This window comes from Phocoena sinus, chromosome 4, assembly GCF_008692025.1.
Source record: "Phocoena sinus isolate mPhoSin1 chromosome 4, mPhoSin1.pri, whole genome shotgun sequence".
NCBI lineage: Eukaryota > Metazoa > Chordata > Mammalia > Artiodactyla > Phocoenidae > Phocoena > Phocoena sinus.
In genome coordinates this window covers 12,042,485-12,058,399 of record NC_045766.1, presented here as the reverse complement: position 1 = coordinate 12,058,399, position 15,915 = coordinate 12,042,485, and the positions used below count along the sequence as shown (strand labels likewise).

General features: G+C 43.3%; 1 protein-coding gene across 1 annotated transcript in view; it reads right to left on the bottom strand.

Moving 5' to 3' along the window:
• Nucleotides 1-1,639: 1,639 nt before the first annotated feature.
• NEK11 (NIMA related kinase 11) overlaps nucleotides 1,640-15,915 on the bottom strand; it is a 121,381-nt gene continuing 107,105 nt past the window's right edge. Inside the window, 3 exon segments of the mRNA XM_032630706.1 lie at nucleotides 1,640-1,841; nucleotides 3,546-3,649; nucleotides 14,216-14,313. Of these exon segments, the coding sequence (XP_032486597.1) occupies nucleotides 1,710-1,841; nucleotides 3,546-3,649; nucleotides 14,216-14,313 (334 nt within the window). The 3' untranslated portion in view covers nucleotides 1,640-1,709.

Below are 15,915 nucleotides of genomic sequence, written 5' to 3'. Positions count from 1 at the left end.
GTTTTATAGCCTTGGAAAGGAAGGCCCAGGGGACAGTTCTACATTTCCAAATTTTACCTTTGGAAAATAACAAATAATGTATTAAAGAAATACCTGGGGACTTCCCTGGTGGTCCAGTGGTTGGGAGTCCACCTTCCAATGCAGGGGACGCAGGTTCCATCCCTGGTCAGGGAACTAGGATCCCACATGCCATGGGGAAACTGGGCCCACGTACCACAATTACTGAGCCTCTGTGTTCTAGAGCCCAAGCACCACAACTAGAGAGAAGCCTGCGCCCTGCAATGAAGAGCCCTCCTGCCTCAACGAAAAGATTCTGCATGCCACAACTAAGATCTTACATGCTGCAACTAAGACCCAATGCAGACAAATAAATAAATAAATAAAAGAAATACCTGAAAAGAATCTAAATGCAAATCCATCTGATACACATATTTGTCTGCCAGTAACACCCATTACCAGATGGCTTCCAAAACACCATTTCAAAAGTTGGCAAATGGCAACCTGAAGAGCATCAGGTCCTAGTCTCCTCACAGCTGAAGAAGGCAGCACGAGCTCTAACAGCTCCATCAGGAAGACATCGAATGCAAATTTGGGCTGAGATGACCAGCCAAATCCAAGTTTCACTACCTCCATTCTTGGGAAAGAGAACTCAGCTGCTGCCAAAGAGAGTTCCAGCCATGAGGATGCACCTCAAGACATTCACCCACAAGGAGAGTGAGGCTACCACACCCCTCCGCCATCCCCCCCTCCCCAGGCCCACCGCAGCAGGGACACGCAGCCTCTGACAGCTGAGTCTCCTGAAGCACTTCCTGACGTCCTGGCTGCCTCTGACTGCCTCACAGACTAGGGCTCATCCAGCGAACCTCTCTCTTCACTTGGAATGAGACTCGAATTGCGGTCTGACAGTCCTCTCAGCCTTTCCTAGCTCCTTTCCTAACTCCTTTTATGCAGACATTTCCCCTAATAATATCCTTGCACTTTTGGTCCCGTCTTGGCATCTGCTTCTCAGAGGTCGAGACAACATGTCATTCATCCACACATTCATTCACTCAGAGAATGTTCACTGAGTGCCTATGATGTTCCTAACACTTGTCAGCGGCCCTACAGGACTTCAAGGTCCCACGTTCCCAGCCCTGCCCCTCAGAGTCATGAACTGCTTCCCTCTCTTTGGTTTTTACCATGTGCTGGGCATGGAGCTGAGAGCATGTCACAGGCCTTAGCTAATTTGCTTTATTCTTGTTTCATGGTAAAGGAAACTGAGACCTAGACAGATTGTTGCCAGGGTCTTCCCTGATAGGGCCAGCTTTTTTACTCTAAAACTCATGTTTGATAACATTAGGCTATGACATATCTCCCCAGTTTGGCTGACAGCTCTGAGCACTTTTTTTCTGGTTCATGAGGTCCAGGGAAACAACTTACTTCAGAGCATTCACAGTCTTACACATGTTAGTAGTGATGCTGTTTAACTCATGTAGAAGCGGAGGTCCCTCATCCGGTGCGAGTTTCCAGCTCATCTTTGCTATGACAAAGAAGACAAGAGAGGATGGACAAAGCCCTCGGCTTCTCTTCTCTTCACCACCACAGCCCAGCTCTGGCAAACTGATGGAAGGTGGCCACATACACCCAAGGCTTCTCCCAGAGGCCGGCCAGGCTCACTGGAGGGTCAGCCCCACCAACACACATGTCATCCAAGAGCAGCCTTCTGCAGGCTAATGCAAACTTATACCGTGATCTCCAAGGTCAGCTACAGTGTCCTCTACACTTGATCCAAGTGTGCCAAGGTCCAGGGAAGGAATGGGCTGAGACTCAGGCAGGTTCTCTGAAGCTGGGTCATCAAATTCCTTGCAGAAGGTAATGAACAATTCATGAGAAGCTGATCAGAGGAAACAGCATTACCACAAATGAAACAATATTCTTGTTTAGAAGATGACTTAGAAACAAAAGCCCACCTAATCCTTTCCCTTAAACATGATAACATTTTCAAATCTCAAGAAGGCAGCTTGGAATGAGAGGAACAGCTCTGAATTAACTCGGCAGGTGACCTTGGGCAAATCATATAACCTCCCTTGGCCTGAGTGTCAGGGTCATGGTGAGGGTGAGGCGGGCAGGATGTCCAGCCCTACTCAGCTTCCTCATCTCAAGACTAGAGGTGCTGGCTTCAATAATGTCTTATAAAGCTCTCCTCCAGCTTTAAAAGCTCTGTGATTCTATGAATTTCAATTTCCTAAAAGAAAGAGATCTAAGAGGTGACATGAAAGAGTTTCCACTTCAAAAAAATAAAAGTTAAAACTTCTCAAATGTTTCAATAGGCATGTCAACTAATCACTCTGTGTGTGTGTGTGCATATGTGTGTGTGTGCGTGTGTGTGTGTGTGTGTGTGTGTGTGTTTGCCACCCAGAGCTAATGCTGAATTGACCTGTTTTCCTGGGTAAATGGCTTTCATGGAGAACTATTCCAAGAGCATCTTCTTATCAAAAGGAGAAAGTTCAAACTAATCTTAAATGAACAAGTAAAACATAGCTGTGCTACACCGTGATGTGGCATCTGTGGAAATACAGTCATAAAATATTTTTAAGAAGTCCATTTTTTGTACTGTATAATAATTGTTGCAGGAGGTGAAACTTGCTCCAAATTTCAAAGGGTCACTGATAGTGCAAAAAGCAGAGACTGCATGAAATGTGCCTCTGTGTGCACTTCAGAAATTATTTGACAACAAGTATTTAGACGTTCAGTTGACTTTGATTTTCTGAGGTTCTCTTTGAAGAGAACAGAATTGTTATAATTGCTTCTCTTAGAAGGAGCAAGACTTGATCTGCTCTTTGATCCCCAGGACTGTTTCACATTTGGAGGCCTGATCTGCCACACAATTTTCACAGAAACCATCACACCTGCATACACCCCAAGATAAAAGAAAGACTGGGCTTAGTGTGTGCATCGTGGTATCTAGTTGTTTTAAGCTACCATCCTTTAAAGAAATGGTGCCAACATGATTCCACAGTCAACTATGCTTCAAGATTTCAAAGCCCAAATTCAGTGGAGCAGAAAATTCCTTCCAGTGTAAAAGGCCCCATCAGTCAGGTTCTGAAAAACAAAGCAAGCCACCCTCCTAAACGCCTCAAAGAATTGTTAAAACATTTAAGAGGTGACACAGCCAGCCTGTCTCTCCCCTAACTGTGTTTCTATCTCCTACAACTGCTTTTGAAATATAATGAGGTTTGCTTCAGCCAGCCAGACAGAAGGAAGAGGACTAAAGAACAGAGCCCCAGTGAGAGGAGGAAGAAATTCAACCACAAATGTGCATCTGGGCAAAGATGGGAATGTGTGCCTCTTCCTTCTTTCCTTCTTAATCATGTTTTTCTTTAGCCTCTTGCATCCAATTAATCCAGCTTATTTCTCACATTGTATTTCATCCTTTTCAGCTCACTGATGCCCTTCCATGAGATGTCTAGACCCTTCAGTCCATCTGCAAAGTATCAGCTCCCCCTCCTTGGTTCTCTGAATATATTAGGCCTGCCTCACTCCTGTGCCTGTGAATGTGATCAGACGGGTCTCCTCTCTGCCTGGCCTCCTCTCTCCAACCTCCTCCAGGGGTAACAAGAAAGCCTTCCCTCAGGTTGCCCCTCCTTTTCTTCAATTCCCATTAAATGCTCTTTTTTCCGAAAGAGATTATAGGAGAATACAGGGCACGCAGGTCCTCAAGGGCCAGACTCAGGTTCTTCTCCAGGGCCGTGGCAGCTTCCTTAGCGTCCAGGGTTTTACCCCATTCATCTTGGGACGGCTTTTGCACGTCCTGAAAGAGAGCACAGCCACTGTCCCGGTTTTGCGTCTTCAAAAGAGGCTCGGCGCCCTTCACAGCTTCATCCGCGCCGTGGAAATAGAAGCCCAGAGAGAGAGGTTACAAGCCAACTCAACATATGACAGCCTATACAACAAAATTATATGGAGATATTTTTAGAACTCTAAGTGCGAGGGGACCTTGAAGATGGCGGAAGAGTAAGACGCGGAGATCGCCTTCCTCCCCACGGATACACCAGAAATACATCCACACGTGGAACAACTCCTACAGAACTCCTACTGAAGGCTGGCAGAAGACCTCAGACCTCCCAAAAGGCAAGAAACTCCCCACGTAACTGGGTAGGGCAAAAGAAAAAACAGAGACAAAAGAATAAGGACGGCACCTGCACCAGTGGGAGGGAGCTGTGAAGGAGGAAAAGTTTCCACACACTAGGAAGCCCCTCCGCGGGCGGAGACTGCGGGAGGCAGAGGGGGGAGTTTCGGGACCGCGGAGTAGTGCACAGCGACGGGTGCGGAGGGCAAAGCGGGGAGATTCCTGCACAGACGATCGGTGCTGACCGGCACTCACCAGCCCGAGTGGCTTGTCTGCTCACCCGCCGGGGCGGGCGGGGCTGCGAGCTGAGGCTCGGGTTTTGGTTTTGGACGGAGCTCAGGGAGAGGACTGGGGTTGGCGGCTTGAACATAGCCTGAAGGGGTTAGTGCACCACGACTAGCCGGGAGGGAGTTCGGGAAAAAGCCTGCACCGGCCGAAGAGGCAAGAGACTTTTTCTTCCCTCTTTGTTTCCTGGTGCGCGAGAAGAGGGGTTTAAGAGCGCTGCTTAAAGGAACTCCAGAGACGGGCACGAGCCGCGGCTAAAAGCGCGAACCCCAGAGACGGGCGCGAGCCGCGGCTGAGGGCGCGAGCCCCCGAGACGGGCGCGAGCCGCGGCTGAAAGCGCAAACCCCAGAGACGGGCGCGAACCGCGGCTAAAACCGCGGACCCCAGAGACGGGCGGGAGACGCTAAGGCTGCTGCTGCCGCCACCAAGGGGCCTGTGTGCGAGCACAGGTCACTCTCCACACCCCTCTTCCGCGGAGCCTGTGCAGCCCGCCACTGCCAGGTTCCCGGGATCCAGGGACAACTTCCCCGGGAGTACGCACGCCGGGTCTCAGGCTGGTGCAACATCACGCCGGCCTCTGCCGCAACGTCACGCTGCCTCTGCAGCCGCAGGCCCGCCCCGCACGTAGTGCCCCTCCTACCCCCATCCCCCAACCCCCGGCCTGAGTGAGCCGGAGGCCCCGAATCAGCGGCTCCTTTAACCCCGTCCTGTCTGAGCGAAAAAACAGACGCCCTCCAGCGACCTACACGCAGAGGCAGGGCCAAATCCAAAGCTGAGCTCCTGTGAGCTGTGAGAACAAAGAAGAGAAAGGGAAATCTCTCCCAGCAGCCACAGAAGCAGCGGATTAAAGCTCCACATTCAACTTGATATACCCTGCATCTGTGGAATACCTGAATAGACAAGGAATGATCCCAAATTGAAGAGGTGGAATTTAGGAGCGAGATCTATGATTTTTTCCCTTTTCCTCTTTTTGTGAATGTGTACGTGTATGCTTCTGTGTGAGATCCTGTCTGTATACTCTTGCTTCCACCATTTGTCCTAGGGCTCTATCCGTCCATGACTTTTTTTAAAAAATTCTTTTTCTTAATAATTAAGTTTAATTGTAATAACTTTATTATACTTTACCTTCGTTCTTTCTTTCTTTCCTTCCTTCCTTCCCTCCTTTAGACAACGAATCACCCCAAATTGAAGAGGTGGTCTCAGGGAGCAGGATTTATGATTTTTCCCCCTTTACCTCTTTTTGTGAAGGTGTATGTGTATGCTTCTGTGTAAGATTTTCTCTGTATAGCTTTGCTTCCAACATTTGTCCTAAGGTTCTATCCGTCCCTTTTTTTTTTTTTTCTAAATATTTTTTAATTCAATAACTATATTATACTTTATTTTATTTTTACTGTATCATCTTTCTTTCTGTCTTTTTTCCTTCTTTCCCTCCTTCCTTCCTTCCTCCCTCCCTCCCTCCCTCCCTCCTTTCCTTCTTTGCTTCTTTCTTCCTTCCTTCCTTTCCTCCTTTCCTTCTTTCTTTACTCATACTTCTACTAATTCTCCCTACTTTTTCTCCCTTTTATTCTGAGCTGTGTGGATGAAAGGCTCTTGGTGCTCCAGCCAGGAGACAAGGCTCTGCCTCTGAGGTAGGAGAGCCAACTTCAGGACACTGGTCAACAAGAGACCTCCCAGCTCCACATAATATTAAACGGTGGAAATATCCCAGAGACCTCCATCTTAACACCAGCACCCAGCTTCACTCAACGACCAGCAAGCCACAGTGCTGGACAACCTATGCCAAACAACTAGCAAAACAGGAACACAACCCCACCCATTAGCAGAGAGGCTGCCTAAAATCATAATAAGGCCACAGACACCCCAAAACACACCACCAGACGTGAACCTGCCCACTAGAGAGACAAGATCCAGCCTCATCCAGCACAACACAGGCACTAGTCCCCTCCACCAGGAAGCCTACACAACCCACTGAAACAACCTTAGCCACTGGAGACAGACATCAAAAACAACGGGAACTACGAAAGTGCAGCCTGCAAAAAGGAGACCCCAAACACAGTAAGATAAGCAAAATGAGAAGACAGAAAAACACACAGCAGATGAAGGAGCAAGATAAAAACCCACCAGACCTAACAAATGAAGAGGAAATAGGCAATCTACCTGAAAAAGAATTCAGAATAATGATAGTAAGGATGATCCGAAATCTTGGAAGTAGAATGGACAAAATGCAAGAAACAGTTAACAAGGACCTACAAGAACTAAAGATGAAACAAGCAACGATGAACAATGCAATAAATGAAATTAAAATCACTCTAGATAGGATCAATAGCAGAATAACTAAGGCAGAAGAACGGATAAGTGACCTGGAAGATAAAGTAGTGGAAATAACTACTGCAGAGCAGAATAAAGAAAAAAGAATGAAAAGAACTGAGGACAGTCTCAGAGACCTCTGGGACAACATGAAACGCACCAACATTCGAATTATAGGGGTTCCAGAAGAAGAAGAAAGAAAGAAAGGGACTGAGAAAATATTTGAAGAGATTATAGTTGAAAACTTCCCTAATATAGGAAAGGAAATAGTTAATCAAGTCCAGGAAGCACAGAGGGTCCCATACAGGATAAATACAAGGAGAAACACGCCAAGACACATATTAATCAAACTGTCAAAAATTAAATACAAAGAAAGCATATTAAAAGCAGCAAGGGAAAAACAACAAATAACACACAAGGGAATCCCCATAAGGTTAACAGCTGATCTCTCAGCAGAAACCCTACAAGCCAGAAGGGAGTGGCAGGACATACTGAAAGTGATGAAGGAGAATAGCCTGCAACCAAGACTACTCTACCCAGCAAGGATCTCATTCACATTTGATGGAGAAATTAAAACCTTTACAGACAAGCAAAAGCTGAGAGAGTTCAGCACCACCAAACCAGCTTTACAACAAATGCTAAAGGAACTTCTCTAGACACGAAACACAAGAGAAGGAAATGACCTATAGTAGCGAACCCAAAACAATATATAAAATGGAAATAGGAACATACATATCGATAATTACCTTAAATGTAAATGGACTAAATGCTCCCACCAAAAGACACAGATTGGCTGAATGGATACAAAAACAAGACCCTTATATATGCTGTCTACAAGAGACCCACTTCAGAACTAGAGACACATACAGACTGAAAGTAAGGGGATGGAAAAAGATATTCCATGCAAATGGAAACCAAAAGAAAGCTGGAGTAGCAATTCTCATATCAGACAAAATAGACTTTAAAATAAGGACTATTAAAAGGGACGAAGAAGGACACTACATAATGATCAAGGGATCGATCCAAGAAGAAGATATAACAATTGTAAATATTTATGCACCCAACATAGGAGCACCTCAATACATAAGGCAAATACTAACAACCATAAAAGGGGAGATCAACAGTAACACATTCATAGTAGGGGACTTTAACACCCCACTTTCACCCATGGACAGATCATCCAAAATGAAAATAAATAAGGAAACACAAGCTTTAAATGATACATTAAACAAGATGGACTTAATTGATATTTATAGGACACTCCATCCAAAAACAACAGAATACACATTTTTCTCAAGTGCTCATGGAACATTCTCCAGGATAGATCATATCTTGGGTCACAAATCAAGCCTTGGTAAATTTAAGAAAACTGAAATTGTATCAAGTATCTTTTCCGACCACAACGCCATGAGACTAGATATCAATTACAGGAAAAGATCTGTAAAAAATACAAACACATGGAGGCTAAACAATACACTACTTAATAATGAAGTGATCACTGAAGAAATCAAAGAGGAAATAAAAAAATACCTAGAAACAAATGACAATGGAGACACAACGACCCAAAACCTATGGGATGCAGCAAAAGCAGTTCTAAGGGGGAAGTTTATAGCAATACAAGCCCACCTTAAGAAGCAGGAAACATCTCGAATAAACAACCTAACCTTGCACCTCAAGCAATTAGAGAAAGAAGAACAAAAAAACCCCAAAGCTAGCAGAAGGAAAGAAATCATAAAAATCAGATCAGAAATAAATGAAAAAGAAATGAAGGAAACAATAGCAAAGATCAATAAAACTAAAAGCTGGTTCTTTGAGAAGATAAACAAAATAGATAAACCACTAGCCAGACTCATCAAGAAAAAAAGGGAGAAGACTCAAATCAATAGAATTAGAAATGAAAAAGGAGAAGTAACAACTGACACTGCAGAAATAAAAAAAATCATGAGAGATTACTACAAGCAACTCTATGCCAATAAAATGGACAATCTGGAAGAAATGGACAAATTCTTAGAAATGCACAATCTGCCAAGACTGAATCAGGAAGAAATAGAAAATATGAACAGACCAATCACAAGCACTGAAATTGAAACTGTGATTAAAAACCTTCCAACAAACAAAAGCCCAGGACCAGATGGCTTCACAGGTGAATTCTATCAAACGTTTAGAGAAGAGCTAACACCTATCCTTCTCAAACTCTTCCAAAATATAGCAGAGGGAGGAACACTCCCAAATTCCTTCTACGAAGCCACCATCACCTTGATACCAAAACCAGACAAGGATGTCACAAAGAAAGAAAACTACAGGCCAATATCACTGATGAACATAGATGCAAAAATCCTCAACAAAATACTAGCAAACAGAATCCAACAGCACATTAAAAGGATCATACACCATGATCAAGTGGGGTTTATTCCAGGAATGCAAGGATTCTTCAATATACGCAAATCTATCAATGTGATAAACCATATTAACAAATTGAAGGAGAAAAACCATATGATCATCTCAATAGATGCAGAGAAAGCTTTCGACAAAATTCAACACCCATTTATGATAAAAACCCTCCAGAAAGTAGGCATAGAGGGAACTTTCCTAAACATAATAAAAGCCATATATGACAAGCCCACAGCAAACATCATCCTCAATGGTGAAAAACTGAAAGCATTTCCACTAAGATCAGGAACAAGACAAGGTTGCCCACTCTTACCACTCTTATTCAACATAGTTTTGGAAGTTTTAGCCACAGCAATCAGAGAAGAAAAGGAAATAAAAGGAATCCAAATCGGAAAAGAAGAAGTAAAGCTGTCACTGTTTGCAGATGACATGATACTATACATAGAGAATCCTAAAGATGCTACCAGAAAACTACTAGAGCTAATCAATGAATTTGGTAAAGTAGCAGGATACAAAATTAATGCACAGAAATCTCTGGCATTCCTATATACTAATGATGAAAAATCTGAAAGTGAAATCAAGAAAACACTCCCATTTACCATTGCAACAAAAAGAATAAAATATCTAGGAATAAACCTACCTAAGGATACGAAAGACCTGTATGCAGAAAATTATAAGACACTGATGAAAGAAATTAAAGATGATACAAATAGATGGAGAGATATACCATGTTCTTGGATGGGAAGAATCAACATTGTGAAAATGACTCTACTACCCAAAGCAATCTACAGGTTCAATGCAATCCCTATCAAACTACCACTGGCATTTTTCACAGAACTAGAACAAAAAATTTCGCAATTTGTATGGAAACACAAAAGACCCCGAATAGCCAAAGCAATCTTGAGAACGAAAAAAGGAGCTGGAGGAATAAGGCTCCCTGACTTCAGACTATATTACAAAGCAACAGTAATCAAGACAGTATGGTACTGGCACAAAAACAGAAAGATAGATCAGTGGAACAGGATAGAAAGCCCAGAGATAAACCCACGCACATATGGACACCTTATCTTTGATAAAGGAGGCAGGAATGTACAGTGGAGAAAGGACAGCCTCTTCAATAAATGGTGCTGGGAAAACTGGACAGGTACATGTAAAAGTATGAGATTAGATCACTCCCTAACACCATACACAAAAATAAGCTCAAAATGGATTAAAGACCTAAATGTAAGGCCAGAAACTATCAAACTCTTAGAAGAAAACATAGGAAGAACACTCTATGACATAAATCACAGCAAGATCCTTTCTGACCCACCTCCTAGAGTAATGGAAATAAAAACAAAAATAAACAAATGGGACCTAATGAAACTTCAAAGCTTTTGCACAGCAAAGGAAACCATAACCAAGACCAAAAGACAACCCTCAGAATGGGAGAAAACATTTGCAAATGAAGCAACTGACAAAGGATTAATCTCCAAAATTTACAAGCAGCTCATGCAGCTCAATAACAAAAAAACAAACAACCCCATCCAAAAATGGGCAGAAGACCTAAATAGACATTTCTCCAAAGAAGATATACAGAATGCCAACAAACACATGAAAGAATGCTCAACATCATTAATCGTTAGAGAAATGCAAATCAAAACTACAATGAGATATCATCTCACACCAGTCAGAATGGCCATCATCAAAAAATCTAGAAACAATAAATGCTGGAGAGGGTGTGGAGAAAAGGGGACACTCTTGCACTGCTGGTGGGAATGTGAATTGGTTCAGCCACTGTGGAGAACAGTATGGAGGTTCCTTAAAAAACTACAAATAGAATTACCATATGACCCAGCAATCCCACTACTTGGCATATACCCTGAGAAAACCAAAATTCAAAAAGAGTCATGTACCAAAATGTTCATTGCAGCTCTATTTACAATAGCCAGGACATGGAAACAACCTAAGCGCCCATCATCGGATGAATGGATAAAGAAGATGTGGCACATATACACAATGGAATATTACTCAGCCTTAAAAAGAAATGAAATTGAGCTATTTGTAATGAGATGGATAGACCTAGAGTCTGTCATACAGAGTGAAGTAAGTCAGAAAGAAAAAGACAAATACCGTATGCTAACACATATATATGGAATTTAAGGGAAAAAAATGTCATGAAGAACCTAGGGGTAAGATAGGAATAAAGACGCAGACCTACTGGAGAACGGACTTGAGGGTATGGGGAGGGGGAGGGGTGAGTTTTGACAGGGCGAGAGAGAGTCATGGACATACACACACTAACAAACGTAGTAAGGTAGATAGCTGGGGGGAAGCAGCCGCAAGGCACAGGGATATTAGCTCGGTGCTTTGTGACAGCCTGGAAGGGTGGGATGGGGAGAGTGGGAGGGAGGGAGACGCAAGAGGGAAGACATATGGGAACATATGTATATGTATAGCTGATTCACTTTGTTACAAAGCAGAAACTAACACACCATTGTAAAGCAATTATACCCCAATAAAGATGTTTAAAAAAAAAAAAAAAAAAAGAGATTATAGGAAGATCCGCTCATCATGGCTTTTCCAGATCCTCCTTCATCTGAAGCTGCTTTCAAGAACCCCAATTTCTGTCCATTACTAATCAGTGTGCGGTCCTGGCCCAGCAGCATAGGAATCACCAGGGAGTTTGTTAGAAATGCAGCATCCCAGGACCCATCCCAGACCAGCCAAATCAGAATCTACATTTCAACAAGACCAAGAGGTGATTCAGGTACATTTTGAAGTTTGAGAAGCATTGCTAGAAAACATAAGAATTTGGAGAAGGGCTAGTAGACTGAGGTCAAAGACAGTTCTCCTGAAGAGGCAGTGACATTTGAAAGAGAGAAAGTGGGATGCTACTGATGGGTCAGAGGGAAATGGTTGATGTAACTGCACAAAGGAGGGTGAGAGGCCTGTGGTGCTGAACAATGCTGCGCACTGGGCAGAGTCAGCCCAGGGAGGGTCTTCTCTTCAAGAGCCAGGGGCTGCCTGGAGCACTTCCTGCCTACATCAATATGCAACTTAGGAAACTTGCTTCTGGAAAGCTCAGAACCAAAGATGTTGGTGATACTGAATCTTACACGACCAAAGAATGAACCACCATCTCTGGTCAAGACAGCAGCAGGCACCTCCCTCCTGCCTTTGCTCCTTGCTGATGGACGGGGGTGGAATTGGGAGAAACTAGGCAGACACTGTGGAGGTTATGAGTTCGGACTTCATAAAATCTCTGTGAAATCCTCACTTTCCTCATTTGAACTGGGCCAAGATCTGAACTCCCATGTTCTGTAGGATAATATAGAGCTAATAAAATCTTAAGTGACTAGGATCCCCCAAGGGCCCTAATTTATAGAAGGGACAAGACCTCATACAGTGTTGTTGTTTCACACTAATAGTAATCATATTGGAAATGAAAAAGAACACAGAAATGATTACTTTTAAGGCCAATGAAGAAAAGCAAAGAAGTTAAGTAAGTTGTCAGACAGTAAAATGTAAGATCGTACTTGAAACTACATTTTTATTTGCCATATGCTAACTTTAAGAATAAAGTTATTTAGGCTTTATAAAACAAAATATTATCACGTCTGTACTTCTCAATTTCCAATCTCTGGGGGTAAAATCCCTCAGAAGCAGGGGACCCTGAGCATTCCAAAAAAATATCCTGGTTTTTATCAGCTGATTAAACAAGTATTTTACATATATTAACAAATGCAGAATTCTTATCATCATGCCAGACTCTTGTTGGGGATGTGCGGGAATCTGCAGTCTCAGTCCTGAGGGGAAGATGACCTACCTCCACAAGTCATCATTTCAGGGCCTCAAAAGTATCTGGGGAGCTGAAGGAGGGTGCTCAGTGTTTGCAGGGGGCTTGGTGGTGTCAAGACCCTTCCCCGAGTAGGGGTCTGACACTGCTGCCCCTCAGCTGGCAACTTCTCCACCCTAAGGTTCTGTGAGCAGGAACCATCCCACCCCTACACCTCTGAGGCCAGCCTCCCTGGGAGTAAGAGATGGTGGAGAACAGGGGTTGGGATGGAGCAGCGTCAGCACCCACATACTGTCTGCTAAAGGGCCTGATGGACAGAGACTCCTAAGGTCAGTGTAGGCTGGGCCCCCATCTGCTCCAACTTTGGGTTTTCAGAACTCTAAAGCATTCCCAACCACTAAGTAATTGAAAAAAGTGGATCACCAATCAGAGGGAAGCAGAAAACAACGTTCCCATGCTCTGCCTTGTCTGCGAGCGAGCTCTGCCCAGGGCTCCGGCACACCCCAGGGTGCAGAGCCCTGTGAGTACTGAGCTACAGTAGAATGAGGATCATCCCCACAGCCTCAGGGGCTTGGTTCTTCCTGCTAAAGGAAAGAATCTCCCTCAGATACAGGGATGGCCAATGAACAAATAACCAGAATTTGAGACAATAAAGTTTTCCATAAGAAGGACTCCTTCCCAAATTGTTTTTACCAAAGAGCTAGGAGGTTGGTGTTGATGTCTATTATCCAAATACAACCCTGAAGAAAGACTACCTTAAGTATCAAAGTCCACACCAAGGTCAATGAAGATATTTTTAACCATTAGGGGATGGTATTTAGAGGCTTGGGATGCAGAGGACATGAATTTGGGGTGCATTTCATGTGAGTCTGCAACCCTATTATTGGATATGTATGATAATTCTCCAAAGTTTGAAAGGGGTTATTAACACAACGCACGATGATATGGATGGGCGACAGAAAATAAAGAGGGAAAGAACGAAAAGTAAGACAGAAAAAGAACAGTGGACTAAAGAAGTAAAGCAACAATAGCACGGCTGAAATTCAAAATTAGATAGACACACATTTGCTCTGCAAAGTCATACTTTTAACTCTTCAGTTGTTCATTCGATGCAGGTTAAGTCATCCTTACACAGCAGGCACTTGGTACAGCTGCTTTGAATTAGTGCCATCACTAATTGTTGGCCTACGTTCTAAAACAAATCCCAGTCCAGCCTGGAATTGGGCAGAGTTGGTCTGGATGCTTTTTTTCCCTACCTTGTCCCTTTTACTACCCAACTGGCCCCATGAATCTGAAGAATCTGAGGCAAGAAAAGGTCTTTTGTAAAATTTAAAACAGAAGCGCACTCACGTGGAGCACATCCACAGTCAGCTGCTGCAAGTTCCGAGATCTCAGTTCTTGCATTTGTTTGTTGTTTTCTTCATATTTTTCTTCCAAAAGCTTTCTGCGTAAAGTGAACATAGAAAAAGAGCTGCAATTTGCTAAAACCACATCTACGTTACGCAAGTGTGATCCCTGTTTCAAAAGGCAGACTGGGGTGTAGGGCAGCCAGGCCTGTGGTCTCTCCCTTATCACGTGAGTGCGGTGCAGCCCCACTCAATTTTCCTTTAGAGCACGCAGGATGCTGGCTCTTTGTTCACCCTCAAGAACCCAGAACTCAGGGGAAGAGGGTGGTGCCATTCCTGTGTGCTCTCGGCCTGTGCTGACAAAGGACAGGAGTGTGTCTCTGATGCTCAGGAGAGAGCCCAACACATATGAATAACTGGGTAACAAACCCATAGATGTGGAAAACAGACCTGCATTTCAAAGAATTTATGGAAAAGAATATGAGAGGCACTGTGAAGGGGAATTTTTCTCAGACATTTTCTGTTTCCTCTACAATAGAAGAGTTGAATTTAATAGACCTGCTATTAAACTGGAGGAAAGATTTGAGTTCTTGTGATTATTTGTATGCTAATTTATACTTAGATTTCTTGAAAAATCACTGAATATCCCTATAGTCAAATTTTCTTGTCTATTACGTGGGTACATTATAACCCTCATGACAATGGGGTCATTTCCTACCTAAAACACATGACCTTTCTCAAATCCTAGAAACAATAATCAAAACCACTCCAATGCAATTCATTCATAAAATCAAGAACAAACTTATTTAAAAACCATTGCCTTTAATAACAAAAATACTAAATGCCATGAGGTAGATCTATGACTTTTTTACATATTAAAAATAGTTTTAATTTGAAAAATAAATTGTAATGTGCAAGTTGTTAAATTGCCTTTTTAATCTGTTCCTGTCAGAGATTTAATTTTCCTTTCACCCTCAACCAATGACATGAACCATGGTACCCTGGAAATATTGTCATTCCTGAGGTGTTAGAAATAGATCTGGGACTGTGAGTTGATGCAACAGTCCAAACAACTTTCTTGACTATATTTCTTCAGCAAAATCCACACCTAGTGGTGTACTGGTTTGCACATATCTTCCAACTGAACACTGAATGATATCACATTGGACAGATTTGAGTTTCAGGTCTTTTTTTGTCCCTCTAATTCTTTGTTGGGGCTTCTAAGCCACCAAAAAATTGGCAGAGGAAGAAAGAAGAAGAAAAATTAGGCAATTGGGTCACATACCAGCTGAAAAATCAGTCTTTGAGAAATTGGGAGTTTTGGGCTCTTTGGAACCCCCTTTTCATGTGTAAACTCTAAACACTTGTGATCTCTCACACCAGCAGCATGCCCAGAGCAGACTGTGAAGGGCTTTACCTGACAAAACAGAGTTGTTTCCAGGCTCCTTCCTAAAGCCAGCAATTTTCTGCAGGTACACAGCAGCCAGGGCTCTGGGCAGAGGGGTTTAGCAAACACCTGGGGAGTGTGGACAGAATAGTGAGGCCACCTTATCACCCCCTCACGGTGTTGTGTACAGAAGGTGTCAACAACAAAGAGGCTTCGTCTGGAGGCTGACCTTATATTTTCATTCCTAATAACCTCCCTGATATTCAATCCTTCTTTTCACACAAGACTGAAAGCCTGCTATTAATAGTGCCTG